At 63.8% G+C, this 18,132-nt stretch overlaps 2 protein-coding genes across 4 annotated transcripts in view; one reads left to right on the forward strand and one right to left on the reverse strand.

Annotated features, from left to right (window-relative positions):
- Nucleotides 1–2,721: 2,721 nt before the first annotated feature.
- ZFYVE21 (zinc finger FYVE-type containing 21) lies at nucleotides 2,722–8,511 on the forward strand. 3 transcript variants are annotated; one of them, XM_056113763.1, is made up of 8 exons: nucleotides 2,722–2,916; nucleotides 5,069–5,119; nucleotides 5,283–5,451; nucleotides 5,774–5,849; nucleotides 5,927–6,018; nucleotides 6,487–6,540; nucleotides 7,784–7,920; nucleotides 8,044–8,511. In XM_056113763.1, the coding sequence occupies exons 1-8, from the start codon at nucleotides 2,779–2,781 to the stop codon at nucleotides 8,077–8,079; spliced, it is 753 nt and encodes a 250-aa protein (XP_055969738.1). In that variant the 5' UTR covers nucleotides 2,722–2,778; the 3' UTR covers nucleotides 8,080–8,511. The 3 variants fall into 3 exon arrangements, with proteins under 3 accessions (XP_055969738.1, XP_055969739.1, XP_055969740.1); XM_056113764.1 differs by lacking the exon at nucleotides 6,487–6,540 and having other exon boundaries at nucleotides 8,044–8,510; XM_056113765.1 differs by lacking the exons at nucleotides 7,784–7,920; nucleotides 8,044–8,511 and having other exon boundaries at nucleotides 6,387–6,551.
- Nucleotides 8,512–8,613: 102 nt separating this feature from the next.
- The window catches only part of PPP1R13B (protein phosphatase 1 regulatory subunit 13B), a 99,142-nt gene continuing 89,623 nt past the window's right edge, over nucleotides 8,614–18,132 (reverse strand). Inside the window, exons 10-17 of the mRNA XM_056113746.1 lie at nucleotides 15,560–15,729; nucleotides 14,786–15,290; nucleotides 13,284–14,068; nucleotides 12,467–12,604; nucleotides 12,264–12,397; nucleotides 10,988–11,154; nucleotides 10,078–10,277; nucleotides 8,614–9,592 (exon numbers count right to left, since the gene is read on the reverse strand). Coding sequence (XP_055969721.1) covers nucleotides 9,551–9,592; nucleotides 10,078–10,277; nucleotides 10,988–11,154; nucleotides 12,264–12,397; nucleotides 12,467–12,604; nucleotides 13,284–14,068; nucleotides 14,786–15,290; nucleotides 15,560–15,729 — 2,141 coding nt within the window. The 3' untranslated portion in view covers nucleotides 8,614–9,550. The remainder of the gene's footprint in view (nucleotides 9,593–10,077; nucleotides 10,278–10,987; nucleotides 11,155–12,263; nucleotides 12,398–12,466; nucleotides 12,605–13,283; nucleotides 14,069–14,785; nucleotides 15,291–15,559; nucleotides 15,730–18,132) is intronic.

The raw sequence follows: 18,132 nt of genomic DNA on the forward strand, positions 1-18,132 counted from the left end.
CTTGGCAGTGTCCCAACAGAAGCAAGGCTGCAAGGGGCCGATCCCTCCAGACCTCCCCCACCCCGGCCCCCAGCAGTGGCCACTCACCGGCCTCCAGGCCTCCGTACCGCAGTGGGAACTGCACAGACAGGCAGAGCTGCAGAGCCAGCTGGGTTTTCCCGGCCGAGCTGCGGCCAGCTAGCTCGGTGATGCCCTGCAGGGGCAGGCCGCCGCCCAGGAGTCGGTCCAGCACGGGGCAGCCGAGGCTGAGGCGCAGGTGCTGGGCGGGGAACTGGTCCTTCTGCTGGTACAGGTGCAGTGCTGGGGGGCATCAGGCTGACTCTGTCTGGGCCCTCGGCTGAGCCTCTTGGCCCACAGTGCTCCCCCATCCTGCCGCCTGCTCCCTCCTCTGGCCCGAAGACTTGGGGCCCCACCTGTGAAGACGCTGGTCCCCCGCAGGTGCAAGGCGGCCGTCTGCAGCAGGAGCCGGATGTCAGCACCCGAGAGGCCTGTCACTCTCTGCAGGTCTGGGCCAGAGAAGTGCAGCAGCTGTCGCACGGACACCACCTTGGCTGAAAGGACACGAGCACAAGGCAGCTGGGGTGGCTGGGCAGGGCTCTGAGTACACACTTTGCCCCAGGTTGGATCCCTGAGCTGACCGGGGTTCCTAGTGCCTAAAGGACCTGGTATCTTGGGGGAGAATGAACTGATTTGGGGCTTGGTAAGCGTAATAAGCAGAAAGGAGAAAGGTTGGAGATGTATCAGCCGATCCAGCAGTGAGAGAGAAATGAGAAATTCAGCCCGAGTCTGGATGAGGGAGCCCAACAGGGGCTGCCCGCGAGCCTGCCTTTCCTCACTGCTGCCAGGATCCTGGGGTTCAGGTCCAGCTGGTCCAGATCCATGTCTCCATGGGGCTGCCCTGTGTGGACGCGGGATGGGGGGGTCAGGGCACACCCCTCAGCCCTCCCCCACCCCGAGAACCTACAGGGAACCCGCAGGGTGGGGTCCTGCCTGCTGGCCAGCAGCACTTCTAGGAGGTGTTTCTGGGCTAATGTGGGACTTGCAGGATGCTGGGAGCTGCCCCTTGGTTGGGTAACCCTCCTACCCGTGGGGCAGAGCAGTCCGTCTGTGACCGCCACACCTCAGCCCCTCTGGGGCAGGAACCCCGGGGTCAGCCGTCAGCACCCAAGTCCAGTGCTCTGCCCTCCACAGTGGCTGAGGCTCCCCGGGAGGAACTGCTGGGCCAGTGGGAGCTGGGATACACTGAGGATCCTTGTGATGTGCTACCACGAGAGCCAGACTGGATATGTGCAAGGCGCCTCTCCCTCCTGTCCCCTGGTGGTGGCTGCCTGAGCAGCGGCCATCACACCAGGAAGTGCTAGGGGCAGCAGAGGGCAGTGTCAGAGAAGGGGGATCAGTCCTCCCAGGCGGGTGAGCACCTCTCCTGAAGGGCACTGCTGGGAGCTCAGTCTGATCCCTGCCCACCGTGGGACACAGCTCCAGAAACGCTCCAATGTGCTGTGTTCAGGGTATCCAGCAGAACCGAGACAGAGCCGAACAGGTCCAAGTGCGCCCTCAGATCTCCATCTGTGTGCGGAGACAGGGGAGCAGCAAGCGGTCAGCCGGTCTGTCCTGTCCACTCGGAGCTGTGGGGTCTGGCCTGCTGCGGGCACTGACACTCCCCGTCGTGCCGGGCCTGGCCTCCTGGTCCCCTCTGCTCAGCCCTGCCCCACACTGTCACTCCCAGTCCCCAGCAGCCCCCAGCCACGCCTTGTCGGAGCCCAAATCTGCCCCGGGTGCCCCTGCTCTCCCCACTGTGGCCGCTCACGGTGTCCACACTTACCCCAACCTCGCGTCCCCTCCGGTGTGTCCCCTCCTGCATGTCGATGCATACCCCGTTCCCTCCTGGTGTCCCTGTCCCCCCAACCCCGTGTCCTCTCCAGGGGTCCGTATACCTGGGTCCCCTGTCCTCTCCTGGTACCGACATGTACCCTGAACACGTGTCCCTCTGGGTGTCCACAGGGACCCCGAACCCTCTAAGGGCGCCGCTGACACAAGGCTGAGTCTGTCTCCCAACCCCACACTGTGGTGTGTCATCACCCGTCCAGGTCCCCGAGGAGGCGACGGGCGCTCGGGACAGTCCCTGCGGGCCACCCCGCACTCGGCCCCACGGGGGGGTGCTGAAGCGCCTTCAAATTCCGCAAGGAACAGCCGCGCTCGCAGCCGGGCAGCCCCCGACACCCGCAGGCCCCAGCGCCCGCAGCAGGAGCATCTCCGCCCGGCCCCGCGCGCCGCACGGGCTCTGCGGTCCCCGGACCTGGCGAGCCCACGCAGGACAGCGGCCCTCTCCGGACACACGCACACCCCGCGCGCCCGCGGGCCGCCACGCCCGGCCGGCCTCCACCCCGGCCCTCACCGCGGCTCCGTCCCTTTCCCGCGCGCTCCCGCCGGCCTCGCCGCCCGGTCGCCCCGCCTCTCTGCCAATGAGCGGCGGCCTGCGCAGGACAGGCCAATTAGGAAGGAACTCGTGCCCAGGGCTCGGGAAAATCGACCAATCCAAAGTCGCCGTGGCCCTCAGGGGCGGAGCATCCCCGCAGTCGCCCGCGGCCGATTGGTGCCGGCCGCGTCTCGCCGCCGATTGGCTGCGCGAGAGGGCGGGGTCGGAGCGCCGATTGGACGGCTCGCCTGGCGGAGCGCCGCGATTGGCCGCGGGCGCCGTCGGCGCTGTCCGGCCGCGGGGGGCGGGGCGCCGGCGGGGCGAGGGCCGGAGCCGGCGGCCGGCGGGCCTGGGGCGGCGTCATGGCCTCCGAGGTGGCCGCGCGCCGCGACGCCAAGAAGTTGGTGCGCTCGCCCAGCGGCCTGCGCATGGTGCCCGAGCACCGCGCCTTCGGCAGCCCGTTCGGCCTGGAGGAGCCGCAGTGGGTCCCGGACAAGGAGGTGGGTGGGCGCCGCCTGGGTCCCGGGCGCCGGGCGGGCCCCGGGGACGGCGGCGCGGGGCCGGCCGGGTGGGCGCGCGCTCGCGGGGCCCTCCCGGCCGCCGGGGCCGCGGAGCGAGCGGGGCCCACGGGCGGGCCTCGGGGTCAGCGACCGGCCGGCTCCGCCCAGCAGCTTCCGCTCCTGCGTCCGCGCCGCGGTGGACGCGTCCGGGGGGGGGGTCGGGGGGCGCCGCCGGACGGTGGGGACGGGCGGCACGAAGGCCCCCTCGGTGGCCGGACGCCGAGCCCGGGGTTCGGGGCAGGCGCTTGGGCTGGGCGCGGCTGGGCCGGCGCCGTCCGGGCTTCTCGGGGGCGCGGAGCTGGGGTCCGCGTGCCCCCGGGGAGTGGGACCGTGGGGCGGGGGGGAGCAGGCGCACGCAGGTGCGGGCCGGGCGCGGGGACCCGCCGGGGACCGGACCTGCTCCCCTCCGGGACCCACAGCTGCGGAGTGGGGCGGGTCCCGCGGGGCGGGGCCTGGCGGGCAGCCCCTCCCCTGGGCGGTGGCGGACCCCCAGCACCCGCTCCCAGCCTGAGCCCCCTGCAAACACTAACGCGGACGACGGTCTCAGTCGCGCCAAGCCAGCGCGCACGGGGACAGTGACCAGTTCGGGAGAAGCTCCCCAGGCAGTGCTCGGGCTAGTTGGTTACTGTAAGGCGGGGGGCTGCCGGGGACCCTCCTAGTGCCTGGGACTCCAGGCCTCTGTGTGAGCCCCTGGCCCTGAAGTCAGTCTTACCAGGATTTCTCTCTCTCTCTTTTTTTTTAATAACTTTTGAAGCACAGCGGTAGGGTGTTTGCCTTGCACGCAGCCAGCCCGGCCGAGCCGGGTTCGATTCCTCTGCCAGGAGAGCCTGGCAAGCTACTGAGAGTATCTAGCATGGCAAAGCCTGGCAAGCTCCCCGTGATATATTCAATATGCCAAACACAGTAACAAGAAGTCTCACAATGGAGACGTTACTGGGCTCACTCGAGCAAATTGATGAACAACGGGAGGACAGTGACAACTTTTGAGGAGTCTAAAATATTGTGGACTTGAGAGACTGGTGCCAAAGGCGACATTTGTCTCCACACCCGGGGGTATGGGCTCTGTTGTCACTCCCCTCCGCTATCCCTTGAGGGGGCAGGCTAAATTTCAGTATTTTTACTTTTATTATTTATTTATTTATTTTGGCTTTTGGGGCACATCTGGCCGTGCTCAGGGCTTCCTACTGGCTCTGTGCTCAGTGATCGTCCCTGGCAGGCCTTGGGGCCATATGGATGCCCCCAAGTTCGAAGCTGGTGCGGCAGGCAAGGCGAGCTCCCACCCCGCGACCATCACTCTGGTCCTTCTGTTTCTTTCATTCTAACTTTCCTTCAATCTGCTGTGTCCTGAGGACGCTGAGGACACCCAGAGGGGACCGTGTCTGCTCTGTGGGGGTGGGGTGCTCTCGTGTGCAGACACTCCCCTCGCCCCCAGCCCTTCCTGTGGCCAGTCTCGCTCGGTGACTTCCCCTTCCCTTTGTGGACCAGAGGAGACAGGCGCCTGCAGACTTTGTGGGGCCTCCCCAGGGTCCCTGGCCAGTGTAGCGTGGGGTCCGGCCTCTTCCCTGGGGCAGCTGACCTGCTCAGTGGAGATAAGAGCTCTGAGCATCTCGCTAAGAATGTGGCTTTTTCCAGAACTTTGTCCTCCCTCCTGGCGTTGACTGAGCATGCGGGTAGCCAGCCTTGTGGCTCCGGGGCCCTGTGCCCAGGCCTTGCCGTCCCCAGCCTGTGGGGGTGATATGCGGCTCTACTTTTGTCCTGCTCCTTTGCTGTCCCCACCTCTGCTTCTGCCTCCTGCACGTTGCAGGGGTGCAGGACTCAAGGTCCGCCGCCACCCAGGGCTCCCGGCAGCCTTGCAGCATTTGCCCTGGAGCAGCCTGTGGGGCTGCCCAGTTCAGGCTCATCCTGCCACGCTGTCTCGGGCGTGTCCTGGCACGACCCCAGGTCCCAGCGCAGGACAGGCACAGTCCAGGCAGCAGCACGTGACGGCTCCAGCTCTGTGCCCGGGTCCGCAGCAGCCTCGCCTCTGGGGTGCAGTGTGTGCCGTGCGAGAGCTCGGGGCCCTGCGGGTGCTCACGGCCGCCTTCTCTCCTAGTGCTCCAGATGCATGCAGTGTGATGCCAAGTTTGACTTTCTCACCCGGAAGGTGAGCTGAGGCCGTGGAGGTGGGGGCGCGTGGTGGCCGAGGGGGCTGGTCAGTGCCGCTGTGGGAGCTTGGCCTGAGGCCCTGGGTGGGACAGGCCCTTTGGGAATACTTGGCTGAGCTGGGCTCCGCTGGGGACTCACGCCGCCCTCCACACCCTTCCTAGCACCACTGTCGCCGCTGTGGAAAGTGCTTCTGTGACAAGTGTTGCAGCCAGAAGGTGGCGCTGCGGCGCATGTGCTTCGTGGACCCCGTGCGCCAGTGTGCGCGCTGCGCCCTGGTGTCCCACAAGGAGGCCGAGTTCTATGACAAGCAGCTGCGGGTGCTGCTGAGCGGTGAGCCTGGCACCCTGGTCTGGGTCCCCTTGGCGTGGAGGCGACGCCCGGGACAGGTCGGCCCTGCGCCCCTGGCCCTGCTCCAGCGGTGGCTGGCTCGGCCGCCTCTCCTTAGGGCTGCGAGCTGCTGGCCTCCTGGGGGGCGGGTGGGGAGGGCGGGGGCCCTTGAGTAGCATCATTCATTTGTTGCTTTCACCTGCCGCCTTCCTGCCTCAGTGAGGCGCCAGGCCAAGCTTCCTGGCGCCCTTTGTTCGGTTTGCTCCCGTGTCGCAGGCCTGGTGGCCCCGGGAGACAGAGCCTGAGACCTCACCTTTGTCCTCAGGAGCCCCCTTCCTGGTGACCTTCGGGAATGCTGAGAAGCCGGAAGCAGTGGTCTGCCGCCTTTCCAGCAACCAGAGGTGAGGAGGGGTGGCGGCGGCTGGGTGTTGGCGGCTCCCTGTCCCCGACCCGGAGTAACGTGACGTACGGTCTGAAGGTTCCTGCTTCTGGACGGAGACAGCCACCACGAGATCGAGGTCGCTCACATCTCCACTGTGCAGCTCCTCACCGAAGGCTTCGCTCCTGGAGGTGAGTGGAGGGAGGGCCTGGCTGTGCAGTAGTTAGTGCCTGCTGGCATGAGCATGGGAGCTCGCCGCCTGGCACGTGGGCGTGTGTCTGCCCAGCGGTGTTAGGGTCACGCCGTATGAAGGGGTCCAGCATCCCAGGCAAGGGGACCTCCTGCCCCTGCTGGGGGCTCAGGAGGAAGCCCCCAGGGTGGTTGGCATCCCCCCGACTCCCAAGGCTCAGAGTGGCGGTGACTCCTAGAATTCGGCCCCAGCCCTCCCTGCGCCTGCCTGGCACCTGGCACCTGGATTCCTGTCATTTCCTGGTGAGCTTCCAGAACATTCAGTGAGACTGGGTGACTGGGTTTCCCTCTCGGTCTTCCCTGTCCATAGTCATCATCACCCGCTTTGTGCAGAGTGGGACCCCTCAGGCAGGCTCTTCTCTGATTGGCTCTTGCTTGTTCTCTCCTGCCTGCCCGCCTTCTTGACGTAGAAAAAGACATTCACGCTCACACCAGCCTTCTGGGGAGCCAGCCTGTCTCTGAAGGTCAGCCAGGACCCCGTACGGTGCGCACCCAGCATGCTGTGGGCCCTGTACCTCTGTCTGGGACGAGCCACCCCAGAGCTTTGGGGAAACACGGCAGCATCTTGGGATTTATCTGAGCCTTGGCCCGGAAGCAGGGGGAAAGTTGCTCCGTGCTCGTGGGCCCAAGGGGACCTGCTGCCTGGGTCTCACTCAGGCAGGCTGAGTCCTGGGGAGCTGCCCGCGGCCCTTCTCTTGATACTGTCCTGTCCCTAGCCAGCCTGCTGCCTCCCAGTGCGTGCAGGCCATTGGGCCAGGCTCCCTGTACCCCCCACAACCCAGGTCTAGCCCAAGACCCTGGAGTGGGTGGCCTGAGGCATGCTGCCAACTGCAGGCGCATAGGAAGGCACCGTGCTGCAGCCCCACCCGAGGGGCTGGGTCGGGACGGTCACCCCCTGGTGGGCTGGGTTTCCAGGCTCCTGCGTGCCCCTCGTGGTTTAGGGAACACAGGGCCCTGCTTCCGTGAATTCCTAGAACCCTGGTTTCCCCTGCGGTGGGGCCCCGGGTGCCAGGAGGCCAGCGGTACAGAAGGGCTCCACTTCCTGGGCCTGGGGCCTTTAGTTCTGCCGCCACGTGGAGCCCAGAAGGCAGGAGAGGAGCTCTGGGTCCCTGAGCTCGGGGGACCCGAGTCATAAAAGCAGAGCTAGAGAGGGGAGCCTGTGGGCATCAGACCATGTGTGGCGTGCTGGCTGGGAGGTTGGCACAGAGCAGTGCGAGGTTCAGGAGGCGTAGGCCCACTTTGGCGCGGATGAGCTGTCAGCGACCACTGGGACAAGGACCGAGCAGACAGCAGGGCTCCCTGGAGCACGTGCCATTGAACTGGCTCATACTAGTCCTCAGCGGGTGTTGGCTGGTCTGTTGGGGAGCTCCTGACTGACCCCTGGAGGTGCTGTGCCTGGCCACGCAGCCAGTGTGTGGACAGGCGCTGCTCGGGCACCAGCCCTGCTGCACGCACGGGTGTGACCTGAGTGAGTTCGTCCGGGGAGCCATGGTTGTGGTCTGCCCAGTGCAGGGCACTGGTTAGGCGTCTTGGTCCAGCCCTACTCTGTGAACCTGGGTGTCTGCCACAAGCCCTGGAGCCCATTCACACTCCGGGGTTGGGGCTGGGGGCACCCTGGCCAGCATGAGGGCTGGGAAGGGGCGCTGTAGCCTCAGCATCGGGGCTGCGCAGGGTCCCTTCAGCCTTTTTACCTTGTCTGTCCTGCAGGGGCCAACACACGGGCCACGGGCATGTCCCTGCAGTACTCTGTGCCCGGGGTAGAGGGCCTGAGCCAGCTGAGGCTGATGGCCGGGGAGGATGACAGCAGGAGGCAGTCGACTGCATGGCTGGTGGCTATGCACAAGGTACTGTGTGGGCTGGGGAGGGGGCTGTCCCCGGGAACACGCACTCCTGCCTCGCTCGGTGCCCACAGCAACTCCGAGCAGACCCGAGGCCAAGCACCTCTTGTTTTTCTGGCCTCTTTGCAGGCTGCCAAACTCCTGTACGAGTCACGGGACCAGTAAGCACGTGGGATTCGGCAGTGTGGACCAGGGGATCCTGTCTGCTGGGCCATTGTCCGAGCCGGAGAAACAGGAGTTCGTGGGCCTAGTGCAATAAGCTCCCAGTCTAGCTGCTCTTGAAGCTGCCGCTTGCTCTCACGTGGGCTGCCAGCTGCGGTGGGATCACACTGCTGGGCTCCAGCTCACCAATAGCTTCCAGGGTGGTGGGAAGTGTCCCCTCCCCCTTCCCCCTCCCCCTCCTGAGGTTTAGGCAGTGGTCACTCATCCAGGTCTTACAGTGCCTTCCGCCAGTTCACCTCACTGGGTTGGGGCCACAGACCAACCTCTGACACTTCGACACTTCACTAGGGGACAGAACCAGATGTTTTGTACTTCTCACGTTCTACTTCACTTCCTTAAACGATGTGTACACAATTTGTATATAAAGCTTATGATTAAACCTATTTTCAAAGTACAGCCCAGGCCCTTGTCTCACGGCTTGTCAGCCTCGCCTTTGTGACAGCTGAGCTCCGGTTTCAGAACAAAGACACGCAGCCATCCGGGAGACACGCGGTTTATTATGCACAGCGGGTGTGCGAGGTGGGAGGCCGCCCCCCACACCGTCACACTGCACAGTCACTACTAAGACATCTACAGCAGTGGGCCTATACACGTTTATACATAAATTATACATGAAACTTAATGGAAAATAAAACTTAAGGGCTTAGATTTTAATGAGAAATAGTATTCCCACCACCCTTCTGGGAATTTTGAATGGTCTAGTCAAAAAATACTTTTGGTATAGAAAAAGCCTGTCCAAGCTGTCCATCCAGTCCATCCCAGGGTCGGGCGTGCTGGCTACAGGCCTCCGAGGGGGACGGAGCAAAGGTCAGTACATCACAGCAGGCCTAGCTCCCACCCACCTGGCCTGGCCCCGCCTCCTCCCACCGCCTCCCTGGCGGTGCCATGAGGGTAAGAACGCGAGTGGCTGCAGAGAAGCGGGAGCGGAGGGCGCAGAGCCACTTGGTCTTATGGACCCCTGTGCCCACAGTGTGGAAGTCAGGTCCAGCGCCACTGGCCCAGGACGCAACGGGCACTGGCACTGGACAGAAGTCTCCGCACAGGCCTGCTTTGGTCATAGGAGGAAGAGACGCGGGTGCTGAGGTGGCGAGGCTGTGGTCTGATTCCCGGGAAGTGGTGGCACGTTTTCTTGGGGCGACGAGGATGAGGGATGACTGGGGCCAAGTTGGAGTCTTCACTGGCAATCAACCAGGGTTTAAATCATGGGGCTTCTTAGTGGCAACAGGAATGGGTGTTTTGAAAGCTGGATATTTATTTGGATTTAGAGTAATTGGCAAAATTCAGTCTTCTTGGAGGCAAGTTCCTCTGACGGTTCCAACAAACTAGTCATTTCACATTGTGGGCTCTGCTGAAGGCGGCCCCTCGGCACTGGAGCTGAAGCGTCTGGGCCCGAGCCGTGCGCCCACAGGGGCCTTCACGCAAGAGTGCGCTGTCTGGGTTTGATCCGCGGGTACAACTAGGAGGCAAGGGAAATGGGTTAGGACAGAGAGTGGGCACATGCCTGGTCCCCGGCGGTCACAGGGCTGGCTCCCTAGGGCCTCAGTTCCACTCTCCTCCTCCTTAGAATCTGGCGCCCTCTGCACGCTCCTGGAGGCTGTCTTGGCAGCTCACCGCTGGGCACAGCCGGCAGTTGAGCGTGAGTGAATGCCCCCCAGGCCTCCGGGGGACAGGGCGAGGAATCCTCCAGGGCCCCTCCTGGCTTACCCCCGTCGGAGAGCCCAGGGCGGCAGAGCATTCTGGGTGAGGGACAGGTGCCTGGTGAGCCCAGGGCTCTCCACGGTGTGCCCAAACCATGTGTCTGCCCATTCACAGTGGCAGGGACGGGGGCGGCTGGGATGCCCGGTGGGCTGTGATGCCCCGTATCACAGCGTCCGGAGACTCCTGCTACCCTACAGTGGGTCCTTCAGAGGTCCCCTTGGTGGCTGCTCTTGGTATGCTTACCCCCAGCAGGTTTTTGGGCACGTAGCCCTCCCGGTCCCCAAGGCGGGCCCACCACCACTCGGTCTCGTTCTCGTCCTTGCGCCTCAGGATCGTGATGGCGTCCCCTTCACGGAAGGACAGCTCGTCGCTGTTCTGGGCCTCGTAGCCCCACAGAGCGTACACCAGACCTTTGTTCATCACGCCCAGCTTCTCCTGGACCCCTGGAAGAGACAGCAATGCTGGCTGCAGAGTGGCTCTGGAGAGAGGCCGGGGGCCTGGCCTGGCCCTGCCACAGTGGACGGCTATTGACGCCAAGGCCAGCCTGGAGGCCCGTGTCCCAACAGGCCTGGCTGAGCGCTGATGAAGTGCTGGGGAATCAAACCCCGGCTTCTGCTTATAGACCACGAGCTGCGGCTCCTGAAAGGGCTTCTTATGGACCAGTGAGATTGGCCCTCACACCTAGACCCAACTCCCCACAGGGAGCTGCCGAAGCTTGTGCCAAAGTTCTTGCATGGAGCAGCGAGAGGCTGCTCAGCTGTCCTGGAAGTCTGGGCCTCGGGGCTGTCGCCTGTCTCCCCTGGGGTCCAGTGCTGGTTTCCTCTCTACCTTTGGAGGACGTGACCTCCAGCCTGGGGGCAGTCTGCTCCTAGCTACGGAGCCGCCTTCCGTGGTCAGCACTCAGTGGCGGCGGGAGAGGGTGTTCTGCCTCTGGCCCCAACCCAGGTACACCCCAGGCCCTGCTGTGTCTCAGCAGAAGTGCTAAAGGAATGAGGCCTGTCCCCAGCTCCCCAACTCCTTGGCCACAAGAGACAAAAATCTGCAGCGAAAAACAGGACTTGTATTTCAGCAACTGGACCCAGAGCCCTGTGCGACAGGGACGCTCCAAGCCCTTTCAGGAAGGAAAGAACACCCACGCGTCAGTGCTCCATACCGTAGAGGAACTGGGAGCACTGGATGTAACCTTCTTCCATCTCCTCACACTTGTCGGCCGCTGTCTCGATGTCGCTGATGGTGGAGGCGAAGATGGCGGCACCGCTCTCCACCAGCTGCTTGCAGAGGTGCACGCTGTTGCAGGAGGCGGCGCAGTGCAGCGGGGTCCTGCCAGCAAGAGCCAGGAGGGGTGCTGGGTGGCGCGTCCCCCACCATGCTCTGGCTATCTGAGGGGCTCTCACTGGTATTTTCTGATTTGGGGCCATACCTGACAGTGCCCGGGAGTTACTCCTGGCCCTGCACTCAGGAATTACTCCCGGTTCTGCTGGGGGGTGGGGTGGCATATGGGGTGCCGGGGATTGAACCTGGTCAGCCACGTGCAAGACGAGCACCCTAGCCTTTACCCAATGGATGACCCCTCAGCCTGGGTGACTCAGCTGTGCCATGCCTGGGAGCCCACTGGTTTCTGTTTTCTCTTTTTCTCTTTATTTTCTGGGTCACACCCAGCAATGGTCAGGGGTTCCTCCTGGCTCTGCACTCAGGAATCCTTCCTGGCGGTGCTCAGGGTACCATATGGGACGCCGGGGGGTCGAACCCGGGCTGGCCATGTGCAAGGCCAACACTACCTGCTGTACCAGCGCTCCAGCTGCTGTTCTCCTTAGTGACAGGACTCCCATTCACAAGTCCTGGGCCACAGCTTGAGTGCTTGACAGGATAGCAGGGAGGGTGTTTGGTTTGCATGCAGCTGACCCCAGCACCCCATATGGTCCCCATGTCCACCAGGAGTGATTTCTGAGTGCAGAGCCAGGTGTAAGTCCTGAGCACCAAAACCAAACCCCCAAACGAATGCTCCCCCCCTCCCCCAATGCAAATGTCTCAGACCCCTCGGCAGGCAGGAAGTAGACTGAGAAACAGCCCATAAGGTCCAGTTCACTGCATGGTGACAGCAAATGGCTGGGAAGCGTGTGTGAAATGGGCAGGGTCTGTCAGCTGCCCGCAGGCCGCAGGGACACCTCAGCGGTCCAGAAGCACACAGCAGCGGAAGCCCCCTCACGAAGAGCACTGGGGGACACTGGGCCTGGCCTGTCCCGAGGCGGCTAGCGGGGGGAGCGGACAGCGCCCCTGTCCGCCAGCAGCTTGATGGACAGCAGCAGCTGTCGCAGAGGGCAAGCACACTTCTCCCGTCTCCCACCCTCCCCGCACCCAGAGCCTCGCCCGCTCCTTGAGCCGCGGGAGCTCAAGGAGGCTCCGGGGCCGGGCCTCAGGAAGGCGCCTACCAGCCGTCACTGTCGGCAGCGTTCACGTTGACCCCGAAGTCCAGCAGGAACTTCACGATGTGGTGGTGTCCAGCACAGACTGCGTTGTGCAGTGGCGTGATGCCCTCGTCGTTGGGCTTGCTGGGGTCCTCCACCTGGGACACAGGCAGGTGTGAGCCGAGCCCCGCCCCACCCGCCCCCGGCGCAGCCCGCAGCTCGCTCACCTCGTAGATGACCCGCTGCACCAGGTCGAACTCCCCCTCCAGGGACGCATCCAGGAGCAGCGCCAGGGGGTTGAATCGGACGCGCAGCCCGTGGCCTGTCCGCTCCGAGTTGGGCTTCTTCAGGTTTGTCCGCTTGCTCTGCGGGCGGGAAGGAGGGAAGCCCGGCTCTGAGGGAGAGGCAAGACCCGCCGTGCAGGGGCCGGGTGGGCTGGTGGTCTCCGGGTGACCGGTGCACCGCAGGGGCCGACCATCGGCCTGGCGCTGGGGTGCCCACAGGGGAGTGAGGACGGTGACTGCGAGTTCCCGAGCTGCTTCTTCCTCGGGAAGCAGGTAGCTCATGCCACCAGCTCCCATGACACTGCGGCATCCACACTGCCCTCCCCTCAAGGTTTTTTTTGTCTTTTTTCTCTTTTTTTGCTTTTGGGTCACACCCGGCCATGCACAGGGGTTACTCCTGGCTCATGCATGCACTTAGGAATTACTCCTGGCGGTGCTCAGGGGACCATACGAGATGCTGGGAATTGAACCCAGGTTGGCCGCGTGCAAGGCAAACGCCCTCCCCGCTGTGCTTTCACTCCAGCCCCTCCCCTCAGCTCTTTCTAGAGTGTTCTCACTGCCTGCTGCCCTGCAGACTCCTTCAGGAGCCTTCTAGAAAGACTGAGCTCTAGTGTTCTTTGAGTCCCTACAGTGTGCAGATGTGACTGTCCCTGGTGAGCCTGGGGACGCCCTGCCCTTGGCACCATGCCAACCTCAGGCGAGCATCAAGTACTAGGCGGGTGACAAGGAAGCTGGGGTCTGAGCGCGCAACGATACCCACCGTGGAGGCTGCTGGCGGGGGTGCGGCGGGGGGGACAGCCGGGGGCACCTGCTCGTCCCCTGGAGACGGGGCCTCTGCGCCTGGGCTGGGGACCTGCTCCGCCGTCTGGCTTGTGGCCACATTGTTGTTGTTGTCCTCGGCAGGCTCGGCTGTCGGGCGGGTGGCCTGAGGGCCAACAAGCCCTTCCGGTTTGGGGGAAGGCAGCTCGTTGTCGTTGGCATCTGAGGACGGGGCGGGCTCCCCGGGCAGCGGGGCGGTGGGCTGGGCAGGGCTGGCCTCCCCCAGGTTCCCGTTGGCGTTGGTGTTGCCATTGTCCATGTCCGCGATGGTGCCCATGAAGTCCTGAGAGGGGCTGGGCTGGTAGAACGGGGCGCCCTCCATGCCGCCGGCCAGCGTGTTGAAGCGCTGGTACAGGAGCTTCTGGATGTTGGGGCCGCCCGGGCCCTCGGGCTCCGTGATGGAGCTGCGCTTCTTCAGGGGCCGCGGCGCGTTGGCCAGCTTCCTGCGCAGGGCCTCCAGGTCGGCGTCGCTCTGGTAGCGCAGCGGGGAGTGCACGATGGGCGTGAGCTTGGTGGGGCTGAGGGGCCGCGCCAGGCTCTCCACGGTGCCGGTGCCAGTGCCGGAGCCGCCCTCCCCTGCCAGCGCCGGGCCGTCGGGCTCGGGCTCCTTCTCGGCACAGTCTGAGGGTGGCGGAGGCTGTGCCGTGCCGGGGGGCGCAGAGCCGTGAAGGAACGGGAGCGGCGACGGGGACGTGGAGCCCGAGGGGAGCACGGGCTTGCCGTACACTGGAGGAGACAGGAGGATGGGCTCAGCACTCCGGACTGAGGTCAGCTTTCTGGGTCTCTGACAGGTGGGGGGAGCCCCAGGGACCAAGATCCCCGATTCTGAGGTTTTCTTTCTGGTGTGCTGGGGTTGGAACTCCACGCTCAAGGCAAGTGCTCTCTTGCACCCTGATTTCCACAACCCCGAGGAACCCCTATTCTGAGAACCACCGCCAGCTCCTGTGGGAAGGGGAAGTCTCCCTGATGGGTCAGACTTTGCACCTGGAGTTTCAGAATTGGGGCTTTTTCAATGAAAAGCTGGCCTGTGCTAGCCACGCCGGAACACGCACCAATACGGGCTTCCTCAGATGCACGTCTGACGGGAGCCCCAGGAGCCAGAGTGCGGGGGCCCTTCGCCCCACCCCAGGGAAGCACTGTGCCTCCAGCTGCAGGTCCCTGGCTCGGGGCCCAGCGCCTCCTCCCCTCCCCTGCTTGCACCCCACCCTGCTGGCCTGGGGCGGCTCCAGAGAGCTCCCTGCCCCTGCCTCATCAGCAGGCACCGCCAGAGGCACCTGTGGCCGTCACCAGGGCTGTGCTCACCCTTCTCCGCTTTCCCCATTCTGCCCCCCGCAGACACCCACGGCTGCATGGGCCCAGGTCCAAGTGCGGGGGGGCGGCATCTTCTCAAGGGGAACGCGACCTCCCGCCTGCCCAGTCGGGGTGCGCACACAACCGCTTTACCTGCTTTGACAGACTTATTTAAGGCGCCGTGGGCCGCTGGCTGGTAATTCTTGGGTGGCGTGGCTTGCTGGAGGTACACAGAATAGATGGAGCTTGAGTTCACTGTCTGGGGTCCCTTCCTGGGGGACTGCGGTCTGGAGCCCTTATCAGCCAGAAAGGGCCTAATGGCCACAGTCAGGGGGAGCTCAGGCTTCCCGTCTCCCGCCGGGAACGCAGGCGGCCCCGCTGGTGGGTATGTCGGGCTGGGCGGCACGGAAATCCTCTGCTGAATCTGCTGTGAGGAACCAGGGGGCTGGTGCGTGCCCCCCGCAGGGGGAAGCGGGGCGGGCTTCTGCCGACTGGGCGGGCCCACGCTGGGCCTGGGTAAGCTGCCCTCCTTCCTCCTCTCCAGGGAGTCTGTCGAGCCGGGGCCCAGGGGCGCAGGACTTGGGTAGGTCCCATAGCTTGGAGGCAGCTGCTTGCTGGCGCCGGGCACGGGGGGCGGCGCTTTCCCCATCTCCATGCCCTGAATTCAGTTGGGAAGTGAAAGACAAGTCAGCCTTGGAAAGAGAAGCGTGCCAACGTCCCAGGAGAAGGGAAACATTGACCCCGCACGCGGCCTGCGGCCAGGACCGCGGGCACACTGCAGGGCCCATGGCCTCCAGACCGTGGCTGTGACAGGGACGGCAACTCACAATTAATTTGCCTCACGACACCTCCCAGGCCCCAGACGGAGACAAGGCAGCAGAGACGCCCAGAGTCGCGCTCGTCTTCTGCGGGAGACACGGGGCTTACCAGTTTCTCTGTGCCGCCTAACGCCGCCAAGGGCACCGGCTGGCTGGAGACCGGCCCCTGCTTGAGCGGCCCCTCGGTGCTGGAGTCCTTCCAGTCCACGCCGGCCGGCTGCGTGGGTTTCGCTGCAGAACTCGAATTCTGTTTTAATGTTGGCCAGTTTCCATCATTCGCTTGAAAAGAACACAAGAGTTGAAATAAATGTTTTTTTTTTTTAATTAATAGAATCGACATCAGAACAGGCTCCGAGGAGAGACAAACGCTCCTCTGGGCCACTGTGTCTGGATGAGGCATGCCCCAGCCCAGCAGCACACACACTGGGTACCACGGGTGCTGCAGGGCACTGTGGCCGGGAGGAAGGACGCGAGCGCGGCCCTGCTCCCTGACCAGCTGGCAATCACGGGCAGCAGCAGAGCCCTGGCCCCCTCCTGACTCGAGTCTGAGGAGAGGGTCAGCTTGGACCATGCCTAACAGAATTGGTGATCACAGGCATCAGGCCCCCTCCCGATTCAGGGTGCGATCATGAGCCCCCTGCCCGCCCCTGCAGAGCAGTTTCCAAACTGAGAAAGGCTGTGAACGCATCCCCTGCAAGCTTCTCCTGTGCGCAGAGGGGGAAGCCAAGGTGCTGGACAGGCACGTCCTTGAGCCTCTCTCCATCTGACAACCCGGCCGCGGCCTGGAGAGCAGAACGATCCACCCCCAGGACTGGCAGCACGGGGACAGGCCCGCAGCCCAGTGCCGGCTGCAGCAGTGGCTCGGCTACCTCGCCACACGGCTAATCCTGGCACTGGCCAGCGGAGCCCCAGCGGGCTTGGGGGAGGCCCGTGGGGGAGACACGCAGCCCTCTGCTCTGCTTGTAGCCTGCTGAACAGGCCACCAGGGAACTAAGAAGCTAGCTAGGACGTTTCACTCCTCGGCCACAGGAGGCAGATTATTTTTTATGAAGGGGATACACTGCGTGGCGCCGCTAGCTCACAGGCGGCTGTGGCAATGCGCGAAGGTGGGCCGCCAACCTGAAGCACGATGGGGTTCTTGGACTGGGGACAAAACTAGAAGCTTCAGGGCTGAAGCCGGGGCTCAGCCCTGGGGCACTGGCCTTGCAGGGATGGGGCCCTGGGCTGGATCCAGCAACTCGGAACAACAGAAGCTTAAGTCTCACAGTAAGCTTAGGAAATCCTGTTAATTTCTTAACAAAATCAAGAGCTGGGGCTGGAGTGATAGCACAGCGGGTAGGGCCTTTGCCTTGCATGTGGCCGACCCAGGTTCAATTCCCAGCATCCCATATGGTTCCCTGAGCACTGCCAGGAGTAATTCCTGAGTCCATGAGCCAGGAGTAACCCCTGTGCATCACCGGGTGTGACCCAAAAAGCAAAAAGCAAAAAAAAAATCAAGAGCCTCTGCTGTGCCCCTCAGCCTGCCCTAAGAGCAGCCACGGGGCCAGCCTGCATGACTGGGCTGACCAGGAGGCATGTTTTGGTTCAGTGCCACGTTTCGTGCTTAAAGCGAGCAGCAGACCTTTGCCAGTTTGGAAAGAGGTGATTGTTGATTCGGCGCTAGAGAGCTCGCGCTGCCCCCGGCCAGCCTGCCCACATACGGTTTGCAGATAGGCCGCCAGGCCCGACGTCGAGATCTGACACTGTCCACGAGCTGGCCACTCTGGGCTTACTGTGGTCACCTGTGAGTCACAGAACCAGGACAGTCGAGGGCTGAGGATTAGAGTTCCTGCCAGGGAGAGTCCTCGTCCCCGGAAAGCTCTCCATCCGGACCGAGACTGGTCCCTGCTTGGTGCCGGGTGAGCGGGCCTCCCGCGGGTCCGCGGATGCAGCTAGTTCTGCAGTGTGCAGAGACATTTTCCGGCTCTGGAACGTGTGACCTCCTGCAGCCCTGTGGGGGCGCTCCACACCCGAGGAGGGGATCAGGAGACACTTCCAGCTCTGGCAGGCTTTGAAAGCCCATTAGTCGATGGCTCTCATTGTCTGCCACGGGAAACGGGTTCAGACTATAAATAGCACCGCGCAAAGAAAGCTGCAATTAGGGCTTCACCGACCACGCACTGGCTGCAGAGATCTGAGCCAGGCACAGGGGTGGACACCCCACACCAGCTCCCACAGAGGCGCTGCGGCTCATAGCAGGTGCTGGGGGTGAGAGCGTCGCGACCAAAAGGCGGTCAGGAGATACAGACTGACCAGGAGGGTCAGCAGGCGCACAGGGGACAGAGCGCAGCAGACGAACAGCCCAGGGAGCCCTAATGCCCGCGTCCCCTTGCTGTGAGGGGACCCACAGCCACGGTGAGAGCACCGTCGAGGGGAAAGGGATCAGAGCGGGCCGGGGACTGCCCCATGGGTAAGAACTTGCCTTATAGGTGTGAAACCCAGAATTTCATCTGTCCTCACAGAAAAAAAAGGTCAAAGAAGACAGCAGGTCCCCAGGAAGGGGAGGACATGCCGACACCCTGTGTGCACGCGGCCACACCTGCTCACAGCCCTGCAGCTGGGCAGTTCCGTGTTCAGGGGACTGTGACACACGGGGAAGGCCACGCAGAAACAGCAATCCGGGCCTAAAGGGGTGCTGACTGG

This window comes from Sorex fumeus, unplaced genomic scaffold (assembly GCF_029834395.1).
Source record: "Sorex fumeus unplaced genomic scaffold, SorFum_2.1 ptg000022l, whole genome shotgun sequence".
In the NCBI taxonomy this organism is placed as follows: domain Eukaryota; kingdom Metazoa; phylum Chordata; class Mammalia; order Eulipotyphla; family Soricidae; genus Sorex; species Sorex fumeus.

Bases quoted from the DNA above. Each gene is read 5' to 3' on its own strand.
- ZFYVE21 (XM_056113763.1), top strand. From the start codon at position 2,779: ATGGCCTCCGAGGTGGCCGCGCGCCGCGACGCCAAGAAGTTGGTGCGC. The intron at 2,917-5,068 runs GTGGGTGGGCGC...CTTCTCTCCTAG, and splicing joins AGTGGGTCCCGGACAAGGAG to TGCTCCAGATGCATGCAGTG. The intron at 6,019-6,486 runs GTGAGTGGAGGG...TTCTTGACGTAG, and splicing joins CGAAGGCTTCGCTCCTGGAG to AAAAAGACATTCACGCTCAC.